The 27,608-nt window shown below is 47.9% G+C and overlaps 2 protein-coding genes across 3 annotated transcripts in view; both read right to left on the bottom strand.

Moving 5' to 3' along the window:
- DHRS12 (dehydrogenase/reductase 12) overlaps nucleotides 1-13,154 on the bottom strand; it is a 36,244-nt gene extending 23,090 nt beyond the window's left edge. Inside the window, 4 exon segments of the mRNA XM_010352925.2 lie at nucleotides 72-164; nucleotides 6,811-6,895; nucleotides 8,510-8,641; nucleotides 13,044-13,154. Coding sequence (XP_010351227.1) covers nucleotides 72-164; nucleotides 6,811-6,895; nucleotides 8,510-8,641; nucleotides 13,044-13,099 — 366 coding nt within the window. The 5' untranslated portion in view covers nucleotides 13,100-13,154.
- An 8,447-nt stretch (nucleotides 13,155-21,601) lies between these two features.
- The window catches only part of TMEM272 (transmembrane protein 272), a 32,491-nt gene continuing 26,484 nt past the window's right edge, over nucleotides 21,602-27,608 (bottom strand). The window contains exons 5-7 of one of the 2 annotated variants that reach the window (XM_030922442.1): nucleotides 23,571-25,345; nucleotides 23,100-23,467; nucleotides 21,602-22,283 (exon numbers count right to left, since the gene is read on the bottom strand). In XM_030922442.1, the coding sequence (XP_030778302.1) occupies nucleotides 24,983-25,345 (363 nt within the window). In that variant the 3' untranslated portion in view covers nucleotides 21,602-22,283; nucleotides 23,100-23,467; nucleotides 23,571-24,982. Of the gene's footprint in view, nucleotides 22,284-23,099; nucleotides 23,468-23,570; nucleotides 25,847-27,608 lie in introns of those variants that run through there. The other variant, XM_030922441.1, reaches the window with a different exon arrangement.

Here is a 27,608-nt window from a genome sequence, read left to right as displayed (position 1 = left end):
CCGTCCACATCCACAGATGGAAACAATGGGCCAACATGACTTTATTCTCCACTTATGTTTACAAAGCTCACCAGAACATGGAGTTTATGTTCCTGCTTGAAATTTTCAAAAAATTTCCAGATTTTCTTGGGATCAGACAAGTCCACAATGTGCAGAAAAATGTTCTAAATTAGAAAGCAAAATAAATAAATAAATAAACCCTTTTTAAAAAGATACAAACTAGCACTTTGAATTTTTAAAAAGTACACGATTTTTTAAAAGCAAATACTTTGAAATGATATAAAACGAAAAATACCAGTCCCACTCCTCAAAAATAAACCATTGTTCACAGTTTTTTGTGAATCATCCAGAAATATTTTAAGCATATACTATATATACTATATATATTTTAAGATTATATATATATATATTCCACACAAATAGGATCAGACTATGCATTGTTCTACATCCATCTTTTGCACTTAACAATATGTATTTTAGTTTTTGGTGGTAAAAACAATTTTTACTTATTTTATTGTGATAAGAATACTTAATATGAGATCTAGCCTCTTAACAAAATTTCCAGCATGCCGACTAGGCACAATGCTGTACAGTGCACCTCTAGAGTTTATTCACCTTGCCAAACTGAAACTTTGTACCCTTTGATAGTAACTCCACATTTCTCCTTTCCCCAGTCCCTGGCAACCACCATTCCACCCTTTGGTTCTATGAATTGTGAGTACTATGGATACCTCACATAAGTGAAATTGTACAGTCTTTGTCTTTCTGTGCCTGGTTTATTGAACTTAGGTTAGGTCCTCCAGGTTCATCCATGTCATTGCAGGATTTCTTTCCTTTTAAGGCTGAATGATATTCCAATTTGTGTATGTATGGACCACATTTTCTTTGTCCATTCATCTGTCGATGGACATTTAAGCTGTTGCCACATCTTGGCTATTGTGAATAATGCTGCAATGAATGTGGCAGTGCTAATGGCTCTTCAGGATCCTGATTTCAATTCCCTTGGATTAGTACCCAGAAGTGTAATTGCTGGGTCAGATGGTAGCTCTATTTTGAATTTTTTTTAAGGAACCTCCATACTGCTTTCCATAGTGGCTCCACCATTTTGCATTCCCACAAATGGTGTGCAAGGGTTCCAATTTCTCCACAACCTAACCAACATTTTTTGTCTTTTTTTTTTTTAACAATAGCCATCCCAAGAGGTGTGAGGTGATATTTCACTCTGGTTTTGATTTGCATGTCCCTGATGACTACTGGCATTAAAAGTATTTTTTCATATATATGGTGGCCATTTTTTTTTTTTTTTTTTTTTTTTGCTTGAGAAAAAGAGTGCCACTACGCTCTGTCACCCAGGCTGGAATACAGTGGTGCAATTTTGGCTCACTGCAACCTCCACCTCCCAGGTTCAAGCGATTATCCTGCCTCAGCCTCCCAAGTAGGTGGGACTAGAGGTGCATGCCACCATGCCCAGCTAATTTTTATATTTTTAGGAGAGACGGTGTTTCACCACATTGGCCAGGGTGGTCTTGAACTCCTGACCTCAAGTGAGCTGCCGGCTTTGGCCTCCCAAAGTTCTGGGATTACAGGCATGAGCCACCGTGGCCAGCTTGTGTTGACCATTTGTATATCTTCTTTGGAGAAATGTCTATTCAAGTCCTTACACCATTTTCAAATCGGATTATAAGTTACGTCGTTGTTTGTTTATTTTGCTATTGAGTTGTAGGACTTACAAGAGGTCTTGGAGACGATTTTGTTATATATGACTCCACCCTATTCCTTTTAATGACTACATAACATACCTTTGCATGGATATGTCAGAGTTCCCTGCTACTGATCTTTTTTTTTTTTTTGGTCAAAATTTTGCTCTTAAGACAGTATCTTAGGTACATCATAAATGAAATAACTTCTGCTGTGACCCTTAGTCCTTGGTCATGACACTTTTCAATCTCTGCCTTGTATCATGGTTATCACTGGACACAGCCACCTCCCCAGGAGACTTAGAACTCCGTGAGCAAGAGACCCTGTCTAATGCGCCCTTTCTCCTTATGGTATTACACAGTCATAGGCATGGTAGTTGAGTAACGGACCTTGGCTATTTAAACATTTTTCTCTGTAGCCAGTAACTAAGTCCAAATTTGCATTCTTGGCATCCAGTGAATGCAACGGCGCCCTCTCTGAGCATCAGTGGACATATATGACCTATCACTAACCCAAGGCAGAAATTCCTGCTGCTGCAGGCATGTAAGCACTGAACCTGCAGTTGACGATCTGAGCAAAAGCCACAACTCCTTTGACAAAGCAGGGAAGTTTCGTGCCCTGCCTGAGTTTCCCCATTAATTGAGCTATAAAACCCAAAGCTATAGTCAGAATTTCTTTCTATTCATCTTAAAACATATTGTTTTTTCACCTGAGACAAACGAGACAGAAGCAACTCCACATTTTCATGACTCAGAAAGTCGAGTCAGGTTGAACACCACATTCAGCTTAAGCCTGGCCCAACTGGATATTCCTCTGCCTTCAAAGGATAGGAAAAACATTGGCTGTACGGAGCTATTCTCTTTTAAAATGCCTGTGAAGGCCCTCACCCAGCCAGAGCGAACAAGGCTGCTGAGTCATATCTGAGTCAGCCGGGAGCCTGTACCGACTGCAAACTGAGTCTAGACACCTAATCCTTCCATTTTGAGGCCTTGTCTGCAATCACCCTAAAACTCCCTCCTACCAGAAAGCGATGTGTTAACATATATACAAACTCCAGGTTAAAACAGCAACAAAACTCAAGTGAACTAAAACCAATGCTGCTTGAAACATTCCACAAGTTCTCTGAGCTTCCTGGAAGTGCCTGAGATGTCTCAGAGTGAAAAGGAGGTAGCAGCAGGGAAGAGAGAATCACTGTCCTAGACAAATCAGCCACAGAGCTGGTGACATGAAGCACTATGAAAAGAGGAAGGAAATCATCTGTGTCCCTCTGAGGCAAAACAGGAGGCCACAAAGTACCCAGAAGGAAAGGCCAGCAGTCTGTTGTGGCCAGGAGAAGGAACTGGAAACAGGTGCATGTGTGTAAGAGTCCCAATCTGCAGAGCCACACAACGAGAAGGCTCACCTTAGCACCCATGAGCCCCACTGTGACAAAGCATGGTTACTGAAACTGAACAAAACAAAACTCAGCTGGGACCCTTTCTGCAGATGAGCCACCATCTATAGCGGCTCTGTGACCCAGGACTCATGAGGTGACTGAAACACGTTGCCCAGGCACCTGTACCTCTGTGATCGTTCCCTGTAAAACCCGTAACTCCAGTGTAATCATGAGAAAGACGTCAGACAAATCCCAACTGTGAGAGCCTATCTCAAAAATCCCAAGTGAGAGCCTATCTCAAAAAATAATAAATAAAATAGAAGGGTTTTTGTTTGTTTGTTTGTTTTTAATGTTGCCCCTGGGGATAACTGCTAGACAAAAGTCTGGAGCCAGGCAGTAAGGCGGGGCTGAACTACAACCAGAAGCCTGGGGAGAAAGGTCCAGCCTGTTTCTCCCCAGGCCCTTTGGGAGCATCGTGTCCAGTGGACTGGTGAGCTGGAAGTCTGCTCTACAGTAACCAGTACTCCTTTCCCCAAGGTTAGGCCACACATGACCTCTCTGAAAGATCACTTCCGCATGATATTCACCTCTCTATATGGCCAAACACCTGATCTTACCAAGCCAGCGTGTACAAGCAGCTGAAATCCCCATATGACCCTGAGTCTTTCGTGGTGCCTGTACTCCCTGGCTCAGCTGGCCTGCTGCACACCTCACCCCGACCCTCCTGCCCAAGGGACCTTCTTTCTTTGATGTTCACCCAACCATGTAGGCAGGACCAGCTGCTCCAGTGCCCTCACAGCTTTACCACACATCTCTTCTGCTTCTGGGGGCTTGTAGGCTTCCACCTCTCACTAAGCAGGGCCTAAGCACTGATTAAACAGAACAAACTTGAAGCAGAGAATGTAAGGTTGAGAGTAGTAATAATCCTAGTATAAACAATAATGATAATACCAATAACAATAACAGTAGCTACTTCTATTGATTGAGAGCTGTTTGTTCTTAGGATACCCTGAGTTTCCCATCTTGTAGCCCTTATCATGTTATTTCAGTAACATCTAACAGACACCTCTTTCAACAGAGGGAATTGAATGCAAGGATTGATTTCCCAGGTGATTAAGGAAGGTGAGAACTCAACCACCATTGGTGAAGTAACCCAGAGATTAGTAACAACAGGAAACTACCACCAGCCCTAGGCTCAAGGAACAAAGGGAGAATGCAGTGTGGCCTGAGCCCAGGAACCAGAAGGAAGAACCAGAGAGGAGATTCAGCCATCACCAGGGAAGCCAATATCTCTCAATTCCCCACTTTCTCCCACCTACCAATCTTCCTCTAATACCTGCCATTGGCCAAACCCAGCCAAAAGCTATCTGGTTGTAGGAACTGAAGAAACACATACCTTGGGGTTCATACTATTTGTCCCCCAATGCACCCCCACTGTGACACAGAGCACAGAGGCCAGGCCCAGGGCAGGCACACACACTTCAAGGAAACTGCTTGTTAATCACTTGTACCCTGCACAACACTGTCAGGGGCTGGGTCTGTCCCAATCACCATGTCTCCAGAACCCAGCATGCTGCTTGGCATACGGTTCACCCTTAAATACATGTTAAAAAATGAATAAAGTCAAGTTATCCCTATTTTTGAATGAGGAAGTGAAGGTTCAGGGAAGCTAAGAACTTTCTGGCCCAAGTTCACAGGCCAGAAAGTGCAAAACCAGGACTCGTATCAGAGCCTAACTCCGTCCTGCATACCATACTTTTGTGTGTGGGCTGCCTACCAAAAGCAGACCAGACGAAGCTGTGGAGTGGGACCTCTTCACAAGCAGGGAGGCGCAGCTGATCCCTGGCAGAGCCTGGAGGAGACACTGAGTCAGGGAAACCAGACACTGGCATAAGCCGACAGGTACCCTCATCCTGGACACTCTACTTCTGAGTGCTGGAGGCCACTTATAAACCTGAGAGAGCAGTGAATGTCCTGTGTGTGCATTCAAATCCCACCAAGTGTATCTGTATGGAGGTGAGGGGGGCAGGAGGCAAGGGCTCACCTTCTCCCGAGCGCAGGAACATGCTTGCTCCCCTTTTCAGCTCTCTACTCCTCCTAAAGATGGTGGAATTGGATATAAGCCTGGCTGGATATTACAAACAGATCCATATTATCATGGTTTTCCATTTAAATATACTTTTTAAATCCTGTGGCCCACACCACAGAGGGCTGGAATCCAGGCAAACCTCCTCCTGCCCGCGGCCTGAGATTAGTATTCTTGTTGCATCCTGCAGCAGCACCACTGAAAGTTATCAGCAGGCAGACAGCCAGCTTTCAATCTCGAGAACTGCAGCCCGCAGATCGCAGCAGCACTTGCAGACATTAGAGGAAGATTTAGAGACCCTCACACTCGCCGCCAGCACTAAGCCTCTGTAAGGCACCTGATGGCATGAGACTGGGGATTTCCACGAGAAAGGGAAAGGAACAGACACTTGGTGTGAAAATGTTATTTCAAAGTTGATGCAAAATATTCCATCCTAGACAGGGGCATTCTTTTCTTTGGCTAGGGTCCATGCCTGAGGGTGGGTACCGTCTGTCCCTCCCTGGCTCCCCTCCTACGGGCTCTCCAATTGTGGGGTCTCCTAGAGAAGAGGTGGGAATGGAATGAGGGCGTTCTTCAGTGACAGTGAGCGACCAGCCATGGTGACTGAGGGTCCTTTCTGGGGTCAGGGTTTTCCATCCAGGGCCAGCATCATGGCTGCACGATGTATCACGGGAATACAATCTATACAGCTGCACAGGCCCTGTGACTGGAAAGGCCTCAAGCTTGGTTTGATGTTCTGCCTTTGTTGTGTAGAAATTCTAAATAAGGGCCGGGCGCGGTGGCTCAAGCCTGTAATCCCAGCACTTTGGGAGGCCGAGGCGGGCAGATCACGAGGTCAGGAGATCGAGACCATCCTGGCTAACACGGTGAAACCCCATCTCTACTAAAAAATACAAAAAACTAGCCGGGCGACGTGGCAGGCGCCTGTAGTCCCAGCTACTCAGGAGGCTGAGGCAGGAAAATGGTGTAAAACCTGGGAGGCGGAGCTTGCAATGAGCTGAGATCCGGCCACTGCACTCAAGCCTGGGCGGCAGAGCGAGACTCCGTCTCAAAAAAAAAAAAAAAAAGAAAAGAAAAGAAATTCTAAATAACTTTTACACAAGGGTCGTGCATTTTCATTTTGCACTGAGCCCCACTAATTATGGAGCCAATCATGGTTCCAGCTCTTTCAGAAGAGAAAGACCACAAAATGCGAGGCAGCTCTGAAAGCCCATGTCAGAAAGTAGCTCTCATCAAGACCCAAACGCTGCTGGTGCTTCTCTTTATTAGAAGACATCGGGTCAATGCATGGCTCCATGGCACCCCAGTGACCCTTGCTGTGTGTCGCTGATGTGGGCTCCCTCTGGGGTGAGGAGCCTGGAAGTATCACTGAGTATCACTGTCCACTGTAATGGGCCTCTGCCTGCTGGCCTCTGCTGGTTTCACAGGCAGCTCAGGACCATGCGGTCAAGCCTCAGTGCCCCACTTATCCTCTTGTCAAACCTAGCCACTCAAAAGCAGGGCCCAGCTCTCTGCTGGCTGAGGCTGCTTCCAACGCAGAAGCACAAACACAGGCCATTGTCAACCCAGGGAACGTGGGCAGGAGTCCAGCCTCCTCACAGCTGACCATGGAGGCGAGGAAACCCAGCAGGAGGGGTGAGGAGCTGCTCACCTGGTTACCGCTCTCCTGGATGATCTCACCCCTGGCATCTTCTGCTAGGGCTTGATCTCGACAAACCAGGTGAACTGTGCCATCTGGTGGAATTCAATGAAACCATCTGTGAGTTACAGCGAGAGCTACAGAAACCAGGTCTTCCGAATGAAAAATGAAGACATATGGGCTCACAAATGACACTCTTCTGTTAAACCTAGATGGGTGGTTCCCAGAGTTAGAGCAGCGAGGGCGATCGTGAGGGAGGTACTGGAACCTTCCTGTCTGTCTGTGCTGACAGCGCCTCTGGGATAACATCCTGATTCTTTGAGGGCCTGAACACATCAAGGATAAGAAACATTGATCTGGGTCACATCTGCCTCCCTAGCATCTAGCATAGTAGCTGACCCAGAGGTGTTAACCCTGGCTGCACTTTATACTCACCTAGGGAGCTTTTAAAGATCTAGGCAATGGGCCCAGGCCTGGGTAAGTTTTACAAGCTCCCCTGGTGATGTAATGTTCAGTCAAAGTAGAGAACCACTTGCCTAGCATGTAGTAGGGACTCATGTATTGACTGAATGTTGAATCCATCAGCAGCCGTCATATTATCCCAGCAAATGCCACACCGTCATCAATCAAGGTCAATTTAAAGCAGAATGCCTTCGCCGTGGCAGCTAAGAAGAAATCATTATGGACTCTGCTTTCTTTACTAAAAAGCACCCACTTGATTAAATGGGGTCTGTTTCATGGGAGGCTACAGGCTAACCACAACACTAGCCCCTCTTCTCTCTCCTCCTCTCCACACTTCAGAGTGCTTCCCAGCTGCTAAGATGCAATTAATCCTCTCCCTGACTTGGCAGATAATTAAATAAAGCTTCAAATGATGTAACAGTCCCCTGAAAAATGCCTAACTTGGATTTAAAGAGAGGAAAAAAGAAAACATCTTCAGCATCTTAAAAAGTGATAAATTCACAACCTAGTTCCCCATCTTCTGCTGGAACATCCATTTTTCCAGAAGAGGCTCTGGAGAGATGGAGCAAACTTTTCTAGCCACTGCAGAGCCATTTGGTGACCCAGGACCATGGAGCTCATGCAGGAAATTCTGGCAGTTACCATGAGGAAGACTTCTGCTGACTGAAAACTCTACAGGGCACCTGAAGCGCCTCTTTATAGTCAAGGTTAGGGGAGGGAAGCGGGAGGCTGCCCTAGCCCTGGAGGCTGGACCCCAGCAAGGAGGAAGTTCAGTTCAATGCACTCCTCTCTCCAGGTATTTTGGGGGCATTGGTTCATAACTACCATCCATATCCAAATTGTGGTGGACTCCGAGGCTCCTCCTCCCCATCTCTCACCCCAGAAGAGTCTCATTGAGAAGACATGAGTTAGAGACCAGGTGTCCACGTTTTTTTAAATTAAATTCCACTGGGAATTCTGATGTCCAGGGTTTGCTTGAGCCCCTCACTGTTCTTAATCAGAAAACACTGGGACACGTGGGCAGGGCTCAAGCTCTCCTGTGAATTAATTAAGTGTTGAGGAAAGGGCTCCCATTACTTTAGCCACCTCTAGCTCAAAGCTCAGAAAGCTGGCAGCTGTGCCCAGAACCACGGGATCGCCGTCCAGGACTTCCTGACCTGCCTGTGACACAGGGTACCCTCCTCTGTGTGGACTGGCCACAGTCTGGCCATGGGGCTCAGTGGACACATGTGTTAGCAGCTGCTTATCTCGCTTGGCGATTTCAAGGGCAGTTGCTTTGCCAGTGCCGCTGTTTCCTCCAGTGACCAAAAAGACTCTTCCAGGAACCTGGACCTCCAAGTTATGAGGGACAAAGTCTTTGGACGCAGATTCATAGCCACTCCTAGAAACAGCAGATCCATGGGAAGACCAGCTATAAGGAGAGGGGAACACAAACCCCTGCAGGAGAAAGCCTAATTCTAGGATGGCATTATTGCTGTCTCTGCCTCTCCCAACACATCACGAAACTCCTTTCTCCCTCGCCCTCCCTGCTCTCATGAATACCACCATCGCAGGGCCTGCATTTCCTGGACCATGATCTTCCCAAACTTTTGAAAATATTGGAGATTCCAACATTTTGGCATCCAAATTGTCTTCCTCTGACTGCCCCAATCCTGGGGAGTGTCAAAAAGAAAAAAATCCCTTCACAGATGAATTGCTCTTTTCCCTATTGTGGGGGGCAGGTTTCGGGAAGTTTAGGAGACCATCTGCATTGTGCTTATTGCATTGCAGGACAGATACCCTTGCCTGCTTGGAGAAATGGGGGAGATTTGCAAGTAGGGAATAAAGGAGGAGGACGGTGGGGTTATTTAAGCTCTGCACCCATCAGAGGAAGCCAAGGCTCCTTCAGGGACACAGGGTGTGCACTGAACAGCTCTAGGGAGTGCCATTCGGATCAGAATGATGGGAGATTTGTATCTGCATTATGATAATGTTCTGGCAGGTGGCAGAAAAGCATATTGCAGAAGAGGTATTTTTTCTGATTTGCACAAAGGCATCATATTGGATAGATGCAACCGTGAGTTCCTTAACTGTTTCTCTCTCCCATTCCTTTTGCGATACCTCCCTACCTTTACTCTTCCAGTATTTCCTGGCTATGAAATTGGCTGAGGGCAGTGGTGGCAGAATGGTGGCGTTGGCAGGAGGAGGCCCAGAGGGCAGACTCTGCCCACGCACAGGCAGGCTGGGGTCTCAGAGCTTACATCTCTCACCCACGGAGTCAAGAGATTTCTCCCCTGCAATGCAGAACAGGACTCTGATCTCAAGGCTCCACACATGCTGACAGCCCTCCCACAGGACCTGTTTACAAATGGGTAGCTAACAGCTGGCCTCCTGCCCCATGCCCTGGTACAGCACAACTGCCAGTTACATGTTCTGGAACTCGGGGAAGTGGCCAAAGGATGTTTATGAGCTGGGGTTTGGTTTGAAAGTCATTGCCACAGGGCAGGCATTGCCACTTGTTTCAGTCAAGCCAGATGTTCTTAAGAGAACAAGAAAAATGTTCCTGTTTTCACCATCTGTAACTCACCAGAACATGCAAGGCAGCTTAGAAAACACCCTACCCATTGCTTCTGCTGTGAGTGGCAAACAAGACTTCTTATTCCAAAGCCTTCCTGAAAGGTTGACTTGAAACTAAAAAATATCAATAACAAGGGCTTGGACTGAACAACCTGGATTTAAGTCACAGTTCAGCCTCTTACTAGCTGTGCAAACTTGTGTTGACTTAACCTTTCTGAGCTCTTATCTCCTCATCTGCAGAAAGGGAATAATATGAGATACCTCTCGGGCAGACTAAATGCGATGCTGTGTGTAAGGCACTTATGACAGCACTTGGAACATATTAGGAGCTCAATAATTAGCAGTTGACATTATTATTATTATTATTATTATTATATTATTATTATTATTTGAGACTAAGTCCCACACTGTCGCCCAGGATGGAGTGCAGTGGCGCAATCTCGTCTCACTGCAACCTCCGCCTCCCAGGTTCACATGATTCTCCTGCTTCAGCCTCCCGAGTAGCTGGGGTTATAAGTACTCGTCACCACGCCCGGCTAATTTTTGTATTTTTTAGTAGAGATAGGGTTTCACCATGCTGGCCAAGCTGATCTTGAACACCTGACCTCAGGTGATCCACCCGCCTCGGCTTCCCAAAGTGCTGTGATTACAGGCATGAGCCACCGCGCCCAGACGACATGATTATTATCACTATTAATCATGACAGCACCTTCCATGTTCAAACTTGAGCTCATTTGGCCCCCAAGTCTTCAAATCAGTAGGGACTTTGAGAGCATTTTAAACTACAAAGAGGAAACTGGAAGATTTTTTCCCCCCATACACAGACGTGAGTCCTGGAATCTCTATGAAAGACTTTTCCGGTAGAGGCAAGGGCCTGAGTCATTGAATAGGGGCTTAGCTAGGAGGAGGCATTGTGGGGAATGAGTGAGAACTTCCCAAATACAATAGAGCCAGAAAAAAAGCAGTCCACAGGGAACAGGCCTGAAGAGCCCTTCTCCAGGGGCAGGAAGCTGACGGGCTTTTCTCTGTGATACCCAGCCAGAGGGGACATTAGCCTCTGGCTCCCCGTTGATCCGAATGTTTCCTGAGTGTGGCTCCTCTGGGTTAAACCTCTTCCTCAAACTCCATGCTGGGAGTGCTGCCAGGCGGGCAGTATCAGCCTGGCCTGCAGGACATGTCCCCACCCTCTGTCCTCTGCCTTGGATCTTGCCTTAATACAAGAATTCCATCCTGGTTCGATCTGCTGTTAAAAAGACTTGTCTTTTATGTACTCAGCACCTTATTGGGGAAGCAGTTTGTTTTCACAAACTCTAGATATCAGTCTCTATTTTTCAAACACACACATACGTGACTTTCCCACAGTCACCAGAAGGTAGGTGATCAAGCCAAAGGCTGGGTGTTCCATTCTTCAACACCCAGCCTCGGCGCCAAAGGGCAGTCCCCAGACAAGCTGCATCAGCATCACCTGGAAACCTGTCAGAAATGCCCTGCCTACTGACTCAGAAGTGCTTGCTTGGCAACCTGTGGTTTCATGTGCCTTGCCTGTGATTTTGATTCAAGCTGAGAGGGCATTTGTACTTACTGTTTCCTGAACCTGAGGTGACAGGGATGGGGAGGGGGAACCCGGCAGGTATCTGTGTCTCCCCACACCCTCAATTTACCCAAATATGGAATTTGCTTAGGACCCATCTACACTTGCCCAGGGTTTAGGAGTCTGTTTAAAACTGCCCCAGGGAATTATTAGGTTCAGCAAAGTTGAGGAAACAGTGATTAGATCCTCCTGCCTAGGAACCCAATAAAGGGAGGCTTTATAAAAATCCTTGTGCCAAGAGAAACGCTGTAAACTCTAACTCCACGCTCTCACACTGAAGTCAAAATAAGGTTGTTGTTTTTCTGTCCCATTCACTAAATCCACAAGAGCAGGAAAACCCATCTAACTTTGCCAGCCGCCTTCCCCTCCCCTCCCTTCCCCTACCAATGTGTGGTGAATTGGGCCCCTTGGCCTCACTTCTACCTTCCCTCAAGGTGAGGAAACAGAGAGAAAAAGTCCTCAGAGAGATTTTTACAGCCTGCTTTCCTTGGGGCCCACCCCGGCTTGGAAACTGACTCAAGCTTTCATGCTGTGTAATGTGGAAAGATCCAGCAATTAATGGTCATTACCAGAGGACACCCCTTTGAAAGAAAGAGGCTGCCACTGTACTCCCCTAAAAACAGTGGGACAGGGCGCACGGCTACACTCCCCACCATTCTCTGCAGCAGGGGCTCCTGAGGCAGAGTTGAACTTTCCCCAAAACGATGTGGGGTGAAGAGAAGGGAGTTGCAACTCCTACCTCCCCTAGGAATGCTGGCCAGGTTGCCGTGGGAACTGATAACGCCCCATTGAAGGGAGAAGCCTCTCAGAGGTGAGAATCACCTGAGGGATTTGGATGAAACGCCAGTCCAGGCCCCTGTGCAGACCCACTGAATCAGAATCTGTAGGGACGGGGCCTGAAAACTGGGTACTTTTAATTCTCGCCCAGTGATTCTGATGTGCAGACAGGGTTGAGAACCAGCGGTGAGCCTAATCAATTCCAAGAGAAAACCTCCATCTGTCCTCCGTCACAGGAACCTGTCACCTCTTGAAACAACAATGAGGTGGAGAGCCAACTAGGGCACACTGAGCGTGATCACGGGGCGACAAAACCACCACGCACTGTTCCCCAGAAGCACACACTGGGTGCACGGCCACACTGGCTGGAGACCCAGGCTGGAAAGTTCCAGCTGGAGCCAAAGGTCGCAGTCCAGGTGCCGCATCTTCTTAGAGGAAACACACCCAAAGGTACGAGGACAGAGCCTGGGCTAGCGATTTAGATCCAGCCCTATCTGACGCCGCCAGCAGCACCACGAAGACATTTCCAGGAGCACACCCAGCAGAGCGCGGAGTTGACGCCCAGGAGGCTCGTTGGCTCCGGGGCCGCCTGACGTCAGTGGGACGGCCCTGGGCGCGCCACAGTCCCGCCCCTCGGGCGCCAGTCTCGGTCGCGGGCGTTGAGGGGCTGGAGTCTGGCGACCGCCCCACGCCCAGCCGCGGACCAGTAGACGGCAGGCGCCCCAGTCGTTCTGGACTCGCTTAGTCGGCCCAGCGAGAGGGCGAAGGAGCCGCGGGCGCGTCCCCGCCAACCCCGCTAGCCCGCGCCGAGGCGGGCCACGTGACAGCCCGGGGCCCGCGCCCCGCCGCGCCGCCTTACTTGGTGTCCTCGCGCAGCCCCTTGGTGAACCACACGACGCTGCGGTACAGGGACATGGCGGGCACGCCGCACACCGAGCCCCTCCGCGCTCCCGGCGCGGCCTCCGCCCCTGTCCCGCCCCGCGGGAGTCGCCCGCCCTTACATCATCCCGGTTATGTAAGAGCCGCGGCTTCCGGGGCCTTGCTCCACGAGGAAGGCGAGGGGTCTCAGGGCCGGCCGGTCGACTCCGCCCCGGCCTCAGAGGGTGGAGTGAGGGCGGACCGGCCCTGGTTGGGTACACAGTCGAGGTCCGCAGTCTCCTCGGGGCTGAAATCGGGCATCAGTGCCGTTTAGAGAACACCGTCCTGCTGGGCATGGCCGGGATGCGAAGATGGCCCTGCAACGCACCTCCCAGAATTTGGTTACCTAGAAAACCATGTGGAATAAAACGACGAGGCTTATGATATTTAAAAGACTTCTGCATCGAATTGGTGTTATCTTAAGGGTTATTGTAATAACTGGCATTCTCTAAGTTCCTACATGTGTTGGGGGATGCAGTGCCCTGCCGCATTTCCCGTCTCCAGCAAGCGCAGTCAGATTGGCGACATCGCAGGCAAGAGGCAGGGCTGGGGCTCCCACCCGAGAAGTAGTTGTCTCCAAAGTCTGGACTTTTGCCACTGGTTCTGCGACTTCATGCAGTGCCAGGGATAGCCCCTTGATTTCCCCCAAATCCTCATCAGCCTCGTTCCACCCAAGCCCAAATGAACAGTGTGAGTAAAAAAGTGTGGTTGCTGCGTGAACCCAGATCTCAGACTAGTAATTCAGCCCAATTCCAGCCCCGCTATGTAGGACTCAGACATCCCTGTCCACATCTAATCTCCAGCCCTAACGCCACATTAGAAATGGGGGTCTTACTGCTGCTGTCACTGCTAGTCACCCTGTTAAATTCTATACCGGTTTACCCAAGTCGCCCAGAGACTGGGTCCCACTTACATAAGCTGAACAGAGACCAGCTGCTTTAATAGCCTCATTACCTAGGATATAGGATCACTGTCCAACCTCACCCCGCAGTGGGCAAGTTTTTACTTCAGAATAACTTTTGAAATAAATTTGCCCAGAACAGCTCGCCCCTCTGGACAGGACTCTGAGGCTCCACTACGTTGCTGTTATTCCTGACAGAGCGATGAAATTTAAACAAGTGGCGTTTTGTAAAACCACCCAGCCTCGTGTGACTTTCAATGCCCGTCCGATGTGGCTCAGAAAAGCCAAATTTTAGATCCCCAGGGCTACATGCTGTTTTTACTACACTCCTCTTTGTGTCAGTGATGGAAAAGGTGTCAATCTGCTCTGCATCTCTCTGACCACCTCAGGAAATAGGCTTTTGGCTCACAGAGCGGGGATGAGAAATAGTTTTGAACCACCAAGTCTCTTGGAGGGTGTCAGCGGCCCCTTGAAGTAAAAGTGTGGCTGGAAACCCAGCTCTCTGCATTAGCCAGGTGAACCTGAGCATGCTGCATACGCCCTCAGTCTAGGTTTTTTCATGTGTAAAATGGGAATGAACATGCGCACCTCATGGGGTGGTTGTGATCATTAAAGGCATTCATTATAAAGAGCTTAGTTTCATATGAAGTGATCAGAAGTGTTCATTTCCCTCAAGTTTTCTTCTCATTCCTTTCTCCCCTACGCTTACAGCCACGCAGTGTACATTCAAGAAAGGTTCCATGAGGGCATGAGGTGTCCAGTGTTAGCCTCCAATCAAGCATCCATGAGGTAGTTTGTGTATACATTATATACATTTAAAGAGGTCTTAGGAAAAGCCAACCCCAGTCTCAAAATGAGCTTCTGCTCTCACTTGGATGCCAAGTAACACACACAAAGAAACAAAGGGCAGTATGGAGTTCATAGAGGAATCTTCTGGTTTAACTGGAGTCAGCTGAGCTGGATTCTAATCCAATTTCTGCCAGTTATTCCCTGTGTGACCCGTGTGATAAAATGTATAGAAGGCTTAAAGTGTGCCAAGCATTGTGGATTATAGCACTTAATTCTCACACTGATCCATATGGTTACTCTTGCTATTATCCCCATTTTATAGATGAACAAACGGAGAGAGGTTAAATGACTTGACTCAGGTTGCAGTAAATACACAGTGGAGCCAGGCTTTGAGGCCAGGTAGTACGATTCCAGAGTTCACACCTTCCCTGCTGCACCATACTAAATGGGGGCAAGTCAGCTGCTGGGCCTCACTTTCTCTCATCTGAACAAAAAAAGGGCCAGACTAGGTGACATCCGGGGCGCCTTTTAGCTCCAACTTTCTATACATCTAATAAGAAAATTACGGATGTTAAGTAAGTTAGGCCCAGGGTGCTTTTAAGAGAAACGTCAAAGTGGGTAGGGTCGCTTCATTTCCCATAGGTGGAAAGCCACTAAAATATTTCTTCTGTATTCCTGGTTCCAATTTGCCACTCAAAAAGCCAAACAAAGAAATCATCCTCCAGAGTTCCCTTCCAATTGATTTAGATCCCTGAGGCTAATTTTGACCAAATTGGAAGGAGAAGCAGGAGGTGTGGAAATCCATGGCTTTCTGCACAACGGATACACATGATGAGAAGTCTGTATCCTCTTACACACACACACACACACACACACACACACACACACACACACACACACCAGTGTTCATATCGCCTTCCACTGAAGCTCATACCAGGTCCTCTAGCCAAGTTGTCATGGCAACACCAGCTGCCAATGAGATCATGGAAGACAAGGTCATAATGGCAATGGTACCTTAATATTTTACCTGGCAAAGCCACTTAGTTAATAAGATGAATAACTATAAATTGTAAACTCATAGGAAGCCAGGCACCATTCATATACATGTTTAGTGGGCAATTGGGGGTGGGGAATGGAAATGACAGCAAAGGGAAAGGAACAAAAAGGGAGAGAGGATGAGGCAGAGAGTGGGAAAGAAGGCCTCTGATGCTGATCCTTATTTTTCAGTGTGGACCATGCACGGGTGCTGACCCTGCCTGTACATAGATTAAGGAACTGAGCTCTTCATAATGACAAGAAGTGGGGGGCGGGTTATGGGATCCCAGCCTCTATCACAAAAGCCTTATCAGAAACCGAAGGCGACTGCTTTCTGGCATTCACTTCTAGCAGAGGAGAGCAGCAGCCCAGGGAAGACGTACGTGGTAGACACCAGCCCGCCCTCCTCCCCACTCCACAGCTGACACAGTCACCGTGTAGAAAGGTCCTTCCGGCTGCCTCCCCGTGTCCCTTGGTGCCCATCATCCTTTACAGACTGGCTCGCCCGAGGGCTGTCTGTTGCCCATCTGAACCAACTTCCTACTGAACAAATCAATTTGATTTAGGGGTTTCCTTCCTTTCACAAGAAACTAATCACAGCGTGGGCCTCTGGCCAGAACTTTGGCAGTGGGGAGCCGAGGCGGGAGACAGACTCAGCTTACATTGAATACCTTCTGTGCCACTGAATTTTGTACCATGTGCATGAATCACTTAGATTTAAAACACGCAGAGAAGACCCTTTTTTCCCCAGCCCTGTGCACCCTCCAAGGACTGCAGACATTGGCAGTGAGATGGGTCCAAAGTGGGGCAGTAGTGAAGCCAGGGTGGTTAGCCTTCATATAGCCAAGTTAATGGAGAAAGTGATTTTCCACAAACGGGACTCATGTTCGTCTTAAACTCTCATGCAGCCTATTCCAGGGCTTCCGTTTTACGACAAGCAAGTTCTGTTTTGAGTGCAAAAGCTGTGGGCTTTCTCTAGTGGTGCCTGGGGCAAGAGTAGCGCAAGAGCATGCAGGCTGCTTGGTGAGGTGGTTGTAGCTCGCCTTACCCACGCTCTCTGTACTACCTCACACCCACCGCTGGCCTCAGGAGAAGGGCCACCTACACAGGCGGGAGAGGGATGCAGACAGAAGGTGAGAACTGGGATAGAGTGTCAGAAGGCCCACGTTCAGCTCTGAGGCATCTTCAGAAAAGACACTTTACCTCCGTGAGCCTCAGTTTCCCCTCTACAGAGGAGCATAACTATACAGTCCTCATAGCATTGTAATGAGGGTGAAATAAAGAATATTTTCTTTTAACAAATACTTATGCTCCACCTACTATGTGCCAAGCATTGTTTTAATCTCCTTACAAATGAAAATGAGGCACAGAGAGTTTCAGTGGCACATCCAAGATCACATGCATCTGGAAAGGGGCACAGCCAGGATCCCAGCCTGACAGTCTGGGTCCAGACGCCACACGCTTAACCCCTTCTCTGGAAGGATGAGGGATGTGTCCCATGGTGGCCTTTCCTCGTTTCTTCTTTTAGTAACTTTTGTGGGACTAGAAATTTCCACTACTGTCCCCTCCCCTTTTTTGGTTGGTTGATTTGTTCTTGGGTGTGATGGGGTAGCTTATAATTCCCACAGTTTTTCTACCAGCATTGCTCCCACTCCCAAACCCCTAAGCCTGTGGCACTCAGAGCTGGGTGCTGAGCACTGCAGTCACTAAGAGTGAGACTGGGTTTGCAGCATGGCCCTGCGTATGCATAGAATGACCAAATGACCCCACACTGGCCAGCTATTTAATATAGAGCGACTGTGGAGGCTTGGGAGGACTGAGGAATACTTATTTTTATTTTTGACTATGCTAAAATACACACAACATAAAATTTACCATTTTAACCATTTTTAAGTGTATAGTTCAATATTAAGTACATTTACATTGCCACACAACAATCCATCTTCAGAACTTTTTCATCTTACCAAACTGAAACTCTGTACCCATTAAACAAGAACTCCTCATTGACCCCTTCCCCAGCCCCTGGTAACCACCATTCTACTTTCTGTCCCTATGAATTTGACTACTCTAGGGACTTTATCTAAGTAGAATCACACTTTGCCTTTTTGTGGCTGGCTCATTTCAGTTAGCGTCATGTCCTCCAGGTTCATCCAAGTTGTAGCAAGTTTCAGAATTTCCTTCTTTTTCAGGGCTGCATAGTGTTCCATTGCATGTATACACCACATTTTGTTTATCCATTCATCCATAGATGGACACTTGGATTGCTTCAATTTCTTAGCTATTGTAAATAGTATTACTATGAACATCAGTGTGCAAATACCTCTTTAAGACTCTGATTTCAGTTCTTTTGTGTGTATACCCAGAAGTGGAATTGCTGAGTTATATGGCAATTCTATTTTTAATTCTAGGGAGACCTGTCATACTGTTTTCCATTAGCTGCTGTTTCATGTTATGTTCCCTCCAGTATTGCACAAAGGCTCCGTCTCGCCACATTCTCACCAACTTGTTATCTTCAGAGTTCGTTCCTTTTTTTATTTAATGGCATCCATCCTGATGGGTATGATATGGTACCTCATTGTGGTACATTATTAATTTTTGTTATGTAACTTAAAATGCATTTTATAATTTCTGCACTATTCAGGTGTTGCTTCCGTCTTGTATCTGTTGCTGAATATATCTCAGCTGTAGGTATTCACACAATCACATGATATTGGAAGGATAATTTGGTCCGTAAGTAGGTGGCTTTGATTTTTTTTTGTTTTGAGACAGAGTCTCGCTCTGTCGCACAGGCTGGAGTGCAGTGGTGCGATCTGGGTTCACTACAAGCTCTGCCTTCCAGGTTCACGCCATTCTCCTGCCTCAGCCTCCCGAGTAGCTGGGACTACAGGCGCCCACCACCACGCCCGGCTAATTTTTTGTATTTTTAGTAGACACAGGGTTTCACCATGTTGGCCAGGATGGTCTCGATCTCTTGACCTTGTGACCTGCCCGCCTTGGCCTCCCTAAATGCTGGGGTTACAGGGGTGAGCCACCATGCCCAGCCTAGTCTGACATAATTTATGTAAAAAATACATATATTTATGCTTAACGATACATAGACATTCCATAAGGATACTACAGAATTAACACTGGGTACCTTTTTGGGGACCAGGAGTTGGGTGTGGGGGCTTCAAATCTTTTACTTTTTACTTCATACCCTTTGACATGATTTGAATCTCCAGCCATAGCATGTATCACTTTTATAATAAAAATAAAACTTTAAAATCGTCATTTTAGGAAAATAAAAAGGGTTGTAAAAGGGGACATACTAGTAATTTATGTCACGCCTCCAGCTGTGGAGAAATAACCCTGACTTAGGCCAGCTTCCCTGGAAGCAGAAGAGATGAAGCTCTGGAATAAGGGATGTGTTGAGGGTGTGGTCTCGGGAGAAATGAACTAGGGTGAGGGAGGAAGCACTGGGAAAAGGGAAGCGCTAGGAAAGGATGTGGCTTTCCATGAAGCCCTGCTTTCACCTGATCTCACGGGCAGCTCTGGAGCATAAACGCCTCAAGTTTGACCTGCCCTGAAACAAGCTGGGCTTTTCATGCCTCTTCCCCAACTCAGCCCTTAGCAATGGTTGTCAGTGGGGTGAACTGCGAGGGGGCGGAGGAACTCTCAGCAGCTGGCTCCAGTCAACCAAGGGGGCCCCCACAAAAGGGTGCAGGTGTGCACCATTAGCACCAGCACCTGCTGCTGGGGGTGGGAAGGGACGCTGGGCTGACAGAAGGGATCCCAAGGGAATCTGGGTTTCAACCCCTTTCCCCAGTGACTTGGGAATTGAACCCAAACTGGCTTCCTTATAAACAAATGTATAAGCTGTAAATTGATGTAGGAAATGTTTTCTTCTGTTTTCTTTTTGATGGCCATGGAAAGGTACAGGCTATAGGACATTGTATTAAATAGCAGCTGAAATACTCAAAAAAAGATAAAAAGAGTGAAAAACATCAGTTTGCATGAGTCCAATCAGACGGCAAGAGTTTTGCAATGGTGGGAAAAATCCCTGGAAGGCTGGAGAAGAGGATGTACCAGCCTGCTCTTGGTAAGCAGGCGGCGAGGCTTCTGATCTGCTCCTGATGGTGGTCAAGAAGACTTTTTTATTTTTTTACTTCATGGACAATGTATATCTCACCACTGATTACATTTCCCTTCCTGCATTGAGAATTTGAGAAAATTCAAAGAGATTTGAACCCAGGACTAGATAACCCAGGGAATAAGGCACAAGAACGGCAGGGGTGGCTCTAGGAGGCTGTATTCTAAGGCCTACAATTCTATGGGTGGCCTTGACATCTCTGAGCCTCACAGAGGCCCAAGGGCTTAACTGTGAGTTCCCCTGCCCTCACCAGGCATGCCCCTTACCCAGCAGGCAAGGTCTCCCACCTGACCAGTCCCCTGTCAGTCACCGCCCCTCACCCAGGCACCAGCCAAATGGGTTTCACCTCACTGCCCATCTGTGAAATTACTCAAGCAAGACAGGAAACTCCTCCCATGGGAACACAGGGTTACCTGGTCTTCCTGTTACTACAAGGCATGACCCTCATGGCCCCTGCAGGTCCACTCTGTTCCCAAGTGCAAGCCCCATGTGGCCCTACATAACATGCTGTGTCCTCCTCGCCCAGGCAGTGAGTCTAGTGACTAATAAGCTGCTGTCCATCTCATCTGTCCAGTGGGGGAAGGGGTGCATTTGGGCTTCTCCCACTATTTAGGACAGAGACCCCTCCCCCACCAATAGGGTAAGTAGGAAGTGATCAGAACAGAGGGATGTTTTGAGTCACAAGGCTTTTTGGGAGCATGCTGTATGTGCAAACTCTTAATGCCAGCAGCAAGCCCCAGTTGCTTTTCCTTTGCCTATGAAGCAGAGCTTACTTCTCTTAACAATCCAGTAAGTTTTAAAAGCTGACTGGTATAACAAAGGAAGGAAGTGTCTTAGAGGAAACAACAGGGCTGGGTGAGGTGGCTAATGCCTGTAATCTTAGCACTTTGGGAGGCTGAGGCAGGAGGATTACTTGAGGCTGAGTTTGAGACCAGCCTGGGCAACACAGTGAGACCCCATCTCTAAAAAAGAAAAAAAAAAAAAACCCACAAAAACCAAAAAAACAAACCAAAAACCTGACTGGGCATGGTGGCATGCCTATAGACCCAGTTACTCAAGAGGCTGAGGTGAGAAAATTACCCCAGTCCACGAGGTCAAGGCTGCAGTGGGCTTTGATTGTGCCACTGTACTCCAGCCTGAGTGACAGAGCAAGACCCCATCTCTTAAAAAAAAAAAAAAAGAGAGAGAGATTGATTGAGAGAGAGAGATAAAACAACAGATGTATGTGGAAACACTCCTCTCTTATTTCTCTTCTGCTTGCAATGGCAAAATGCTGTCTCCTGGGATATCCAAGATAACTTAGCTGCTGTGATGCTAGGCTAACCTGAAAGCGAACTACTGAAATTCTGTCTCTAGAAAAGACAGATTAGTTGTCTTATTAGTTCTATACTTATAAAAGATAAATTATCACTAGGATTACTAAGAAGAATTTTGTGTTAGATCGTTTTTCTCAAATCTCCACTAGAGACTCATCTGCTCACCTGAGGGTTTTAAGTTTTATGGAGCAAAATTTGCCTAGAACAGGTTGTCAGCTTCTGTGGACACAGTCTACCCTCGGGAATCCCACTGGAAGAAAGAACAAATGAAGCGTCCCAAGGACTGGAGGACTCTCTTCCCCTGGGGTATTCAAGGAAGACACCGGGGAACAAATTGAACAAAGTTTATTTCATCAACAATGAAAAATGCCCAGAAGGAAACGAAGCACAAGATTCAGTTACACAAAAATGAAAGCTATTGACCACTCGGCCACTTCTCATACTAAAAGAGAAGGAAATAATACAAAGTACTGGAAACAACATTATATTGTCCTCATGGTGACAGCCAAGATGGGCCTGACATAAGCCAGTCCAGGCTGTATGTGTGGCCCAAGTGCACACAGGTGGTTCTCCGGTCACTGAATCAGAACGAGCCAGGCCCCACGAGTCAGAGTCTCTGGGGGCTGTGATTCTGCATTGCAAACAAGTCCTTGGGTAGCTCTGAGGGTTCACCAAGGTTTGAGAACCACTGGTGTGGCTGACTCCCGTGAAGCGGTCTCACATTTACTGCTTTCAGCTGTCATTTATACAGATTCAGGCAAAGAATGGTTTTTAGCATGATGCCCGATGTAGCAAATAAAATGACCTTCAATATATAGTTCATCTTTGCTGCAGTCTTTTCTCAGATGGGAAGAACTGATCATCCCTCTCTGCCACATAATTTGTTCCCTTGAGGTTTCATAGCATCCGGAAGGTTCAGGTGCTCCCATGTCCACTTCCCATTGCCTTGCCAGGTTCCCATGGAGGAAGGCTGCCCAGGTCTTGGGCCAGTCTTAGACGGGCATTTTCATTCTGCAGGTATACACAGCACATTTCACATCAGTGCAGAATGCCTACTTCAGGCCATGCCAAGGATTAGAACGTCTTCTATAACCAGGAACTTCTTACACTCACCTCCAGCTGAGTGAAATTATACTAACAGGTGACCACTTAAAGGGCACGCAGCTCAGCCCTTCCTAGACAGTCTGGATGTCATCCCTGGATTAAGCCAGACTTCAAAGAACCATGGTTATAGACCATTTGCCTTAGCCCCAGAGCCTTTCTTGAAATGTGCCTTATCATAACCATCTCACCATCTCCTGAGGGAGGCCTTAGTCAGTTATCATTCAAAGTCTGCTGCGCTGAAGACGTCACCCACTGAACCACTCAGTGTCCCCTCTATGAATGAATGCACATGAACATTTTCTTTTGGATCTAACCTGTTTCTCCAGAAGGGGGTAATTTTGTTTTTTAGAGATAAGGTCTCATTTTGTCACCCAGAATAGAGTGCAATGGCGCAATCATAGCTCACTGTAACCTCAAACCAGGGAAGATGTGTGACTTATAGGAAGAGATCATCACCTCTTCCTTACTGCTTTGGTGACAAGAAAACTGAAAGCCAAAAATTTAGTTCAGATTTTAGCAATTATTTAGGACCTATGACCAATATTCTCCATTGCAACTGGGGGTGGGCTGGGGGGGGTGCATATGAGAATGAGCACACTCCATCCACCACTCCCTCTGGGAAGGATTTCTACAACACTCTGGTGATACTCATGCCTACCAGAAACTGGGAATGTCCAACTTTTGAGACCTAACTAATGATGTATCCAAAGCACTAACCAGTACCTGCCATCTGCTAACAGAAATCCTCATGCCCATGGTTGTCCACAGCACTTCCTGCCTTTGCCAAGGCCCTCGCAACAGAAGCCTCAGAGGCTTTCATGTGGGAGTCGTGCAGGCGTCCCTGGGCCCAGATCTTTGCTGCTCACAGATGTCCAAGCATTGGCTAAGTGACTGGGAGTGGCTGACGAGTCATGGACTGGGGAAAGGAGGGTGGGAGGGGAGCCCATGGAACCCCTGGCCACCCCAGGATCGTAGCCCACAGACTCTCCCCAGACACGGAGAGGGCAACATGGGACACAGTGAGGATAGAATCGGGCATCATAGGTGAGGTAGGATCTGCAAACTGCACACCCGCTGGTCTTCTGTCATGGCTGGAGTGAAAATGAAAACAGAAACTGCCCTTAGAGACAGGGGCAAAAAAATGGCTGTTCCTCCTTTGTCCAGCAGATGGCACACCAAGCACTTTCTTCTCACCTGGGAGGAAAGGGGGACCAATGGTGACTGCCCGGGGAGAGCTTCTAAACTGAAATGGGAAGACCCCACGGGACTCACAGGGCCTTTCTCTTAAAGCCACGGAGAAGAATGAGCCTCTTGGTTTGAGCTGACACTTCTGATGAAGGGAGGTGCCTCCATTCATGGCCACTCAGGGATTGGTTTGATGAGAAAGCACAAAAAAATAAAAAAATTAAAAAATAAACGCAGTTCAGCAGTGTGTAAATATATAGAAAGGCTATGCATGTGGCTGAAAGAAGCAGTTAAGCAAGTGCCATGCACCCCTGGGCATTGCCCTAGAAACACTCATGACAGCATCTTCATACAAAATTCTAAAGCGTGAGACTTTGCTCATAAAGAGGCTCCCTAGCAAGCACTGACAATAGACCTGGACTTCATCTCTCGATAGCGGCAGCCAGAGGGAAGGTTAGTGGTCACTGTTTGGTGTCATCCTGGACTTCCAGACATCTCAATTTACAAAAGGCTTCCAAAGCCTAACTGGTCATCAGGTTGAGGAGCTATTATTTGATAGTTAAACTCAGAAACCAAAAACAGCTACACTGACGGCAACCCAACTCATGCAACCTGTCCAGAAACATACAAAACTGGTTTATGCCATCCAGCCAGCCGCAGATCATAGAGAGGTACACGAATAGCCAGGGGCAGAGACAGACTCAAGGTCAAGCAAAGAACCTGCAGCAGCGGCACACGGTGCACACGGCGCTGCACTCCGCAATGCCTGGCTAGCAGGCCAGCGTGCCCCCTAGGTGGAAGCGACTGCTTTGATGTTGGCAGATTTTATAGCTGACCTTGGGATGTTCCACCCATCACATCAAACCCATCTGATATATGGCTGGAAGAGACTGCACCTTCACTTTCCCGAAAGGCAGCTAGAGTCACTAAAAGAATTTCTTTTTCCTTTTAATAACAAAAGTCATCATAGTGAGTGAAGTTAAGATATATCTTGTTTGAAAGTCTGTGCACTTTCTATAACTTCAAGGTGACCATGACTGAATGACAGCAGCAGTAGCAACAACCAACCTTGTTCTTGTACCAGTCACTGAAATTGCACTATGATTTGAAAAGGTCTCCCATTCTTTGCCTCTCACACTTCATCCCCTCAAAAACAATGATCACTTTGAAAACTCTTGGGAGAACAAAATTCCTACTCTGAAAAGAGCAGAAGTGATTTCCCCATGTCTAGGAAGGCAAGAGTTTCTTTAGTCCACTATCATATTCAGTGCGTTTGGGTGGCTTTTTAAATGCCTTCAGGGAAGATTTTATTACCTTTATGCCCTTCTCCTGAACCTGTGTGTGTGTGTGTGTGTGTGTGTGTGTGTGCGCGTGCGCGTGCGCGCGCACATGCATACATGGTATGCTGGACAAGGCAGCTATCAGTCTTCATCGGCAGAAAGTCTCCACCTGGAGCACAGGTAGACACAGCCGCTGCACAGCAGGAGCAAGCCCAGCACGGTGTGACTGAGTGCCAGGACTCCAACTGCAAAGAGGTACAGGGTTTTATCACAGTAGTCCTGAGGCTGCTGGAAAGGGGGAAGAAAATCAGGCAGGTACACAGAAAAGACCCAGTAGTTTCCCAGGATGAACCAGAGGAAGAGGAAGAGGCTCAGCAGGAGGTGGATGTAGTATCTGTGCGCATTCTGCCTCCAGGGGTATTCGTCATCGTCATCATCATCGATCACCACGGCCTTGGACAGCAGCCGCCTCATCCTGGTGGAGTCGTACAACAGGAGAGACACCTGGGGCGTGGTGGGGAGCCGGGTGGCAGGGCAGAGCAGCAAAGTAGAGGGGAAGAGAGGGGATAGAAGGTAGCGGTGGCGGGGGTGTTGGGGAGAGAGAAAGAGGAGAGAGAGGAAGGTGTCATGAAAAGTGCACACACTGAGTTAGAAATGCCACCAAGCAGCAAAATTTAATTTGAAGAATGAGAATTAAAACTGGCAAGAATGAAGGCATAAATTCATCACCAGCATCCTCAGTGGCGTCTTCCTTTTAGATGTGTGAGTTGGTTTGGACAAGGGGTTAGCTGGGGTGACTCGTCTCCACATCAAGGTTCAGACTGACTCTCCCCTGTATTGTGCTAGCACATTTGCACCCACACATAACGTAAAAATGACACCTGGTCCGCATGCTAGAGGCCTTGAAATAGATCCCTCTCTCTTGGGAGGAACCCCCAGCAGACTTTTCCCTGGTACTTCCAGGCCATGTAACAGGCTTGGCCAAATCCAGGTACTGTGAGCCATTTCCTCCCCACCCCAGCCCCGCCCAGCCTGCTTTCTCTCTTCTTGGAAGTTTGCACCACTCCCCATCTCAGGCATCTGGAATTCCCAAGTGGGGCTGTGGACTGAGAGTGTTGTCTCTCTTGTCCTCGTACACCTTTCAAGTTAAGAGCACAGACCCTTGTCCTTGGAGTGATACTCTTGGGGCACAAAGACCATCTGGGCCCCTGGCAGATGATCCCTGACTCCAGCCTGACACGCCTTTGAAATTCTGCTCCCACTCTTGGTTACACAAAGCACCACAACCCACCCAACTCTAACTGGCCACAGATGCCTTTGTCACAGGGGAGCACGCTTCCCCTGGAAATGCAGTGGTGGAAGGACACAGGTGGTCTTTGCTAAGGAATCCCTTAGCAGCTCCCCGTCTTCTCTGCCTAGCAACTTGATCTGTGATGTTTTTGAAAGCCTGGCCTGTGTATCTGCTCTCTCCGGCTTCCCAGGCTGCCTACCTCTCCCGAGGCCACGCTCATGGCACCCCTAACCCTGGAGAGCAGGGCATTAGAAAGAATCCTTGGATGACAGAGGATGTAGCTGACTGGCAGAGGCGGGGAGAGATTCTGAGCTTGAGTGAAATGGAAGGGCAAGCAGGAGCCAAGAGATGCAGCTAACTGGGCTCCAAACTGTGAAGAGAAGCAAGGATAAAATAAAGAGACAGAGAGATGGGAACAGCGAACCCCAAGCCATGCCTTTGGGTGGGTGATGACTCCAGGTTTGGACTTGTTCCATTTAAAATTCTGGATGGAAACGCAGGGGCTAGTGGCCCGCAGGGGGCGGAGTCAGAGCCTGGAGGTGAACAGAGAGAGGTGAGGACTCCTGGCGGAGATCTGGGAGCTACCCGAGAGGAAGTGATAGTGACTCTGGGAATGGGTGTTGTACAAAAATAGACCCCAGTGCTGAGCAAAGTGCTTGACATACATTATCTCAATGAATTCTCCCAGCCTGAGGCAAGAGGTACTAAATAAACATGGGCACAGGACCAAAACTGGAGCCATTGGGCCAAATGTCAATAGCGATTTTCTCTGGGTGGTGAAATTTACAGATGATTTTGATTTTTTTCTTTGTGCTTATCTGCATTCTCTGATTTTCCACAATGGAGAGTTATTACTTATGTAAAGCTACAAAACCTAAGGAGGGTGGTTAGTTCAATGCTTGGTATGTGTGATCTTTAATGTCCATCCTCGCCTGGGGCTGCATATTATCCCTGTTGCCCAAATGAGGAAACTAAGGCTCAGAGAAGTTAAGTCGCTTCAGTGAGATCCACAGTGAGTAAGAGAACGAGAAAGGCAGTGATCCACACCTCTTTGACCACTGTCTACACCACAGTACACTGATGATTAAATCGGAGGAAATTAAATTGGATGGTTCACTCCTAAGACTTGCAGCCTGGCTGGGAGGCAGAACATCTCCGTAAGAAAAGGAAAGTGAGACCTTAGGGGAGTTCACAGAGCCACCCACAGCACAGCTGACTCATCCAGGGAGGGCTGCTTGGAAGAAGGGGCATATTTGGGACCCCTATGCACAAGGAGAGGTGCGAGGGTCCTCCTCTGAGGGGGAGTGGTGTGGCAAAGGTGAAGGGTGGTGGGTTTAGGGTAGGAGAAAAACCAATTGACGGTAGTAGGTTGGCTGACCGTGGCTGCGTGGTTGGGAAAGCCTAGGTTGAACACCAGCTCTGCTGTTGCCTCACTGTAAGCTGGAGCTGAGAATCCAGCTCAAGTCTCCATCATTC

This window comes from Rhinopithecus roxellana, chromosome 18, assembly GCF_007565055.1.
Source record: "Rhinopithecus roxellana isolate Shanxi Qingling chromosome 18, ASM756505v1, whole genome shotgun sequence".
In the NCBI taxonomy this organism is placed as follows: Eukaryota; Metazoa; Chordata; class Mammalia; order Primates; family Cercopithecidae; genus Rhinopithecus; species Rhinopithecus roxellana.
The sequence above is the reverse complement of the archived record's forward strand: the minus strand, read 5'-3'. Positions and strand labels throughout refer to the sequence as shown.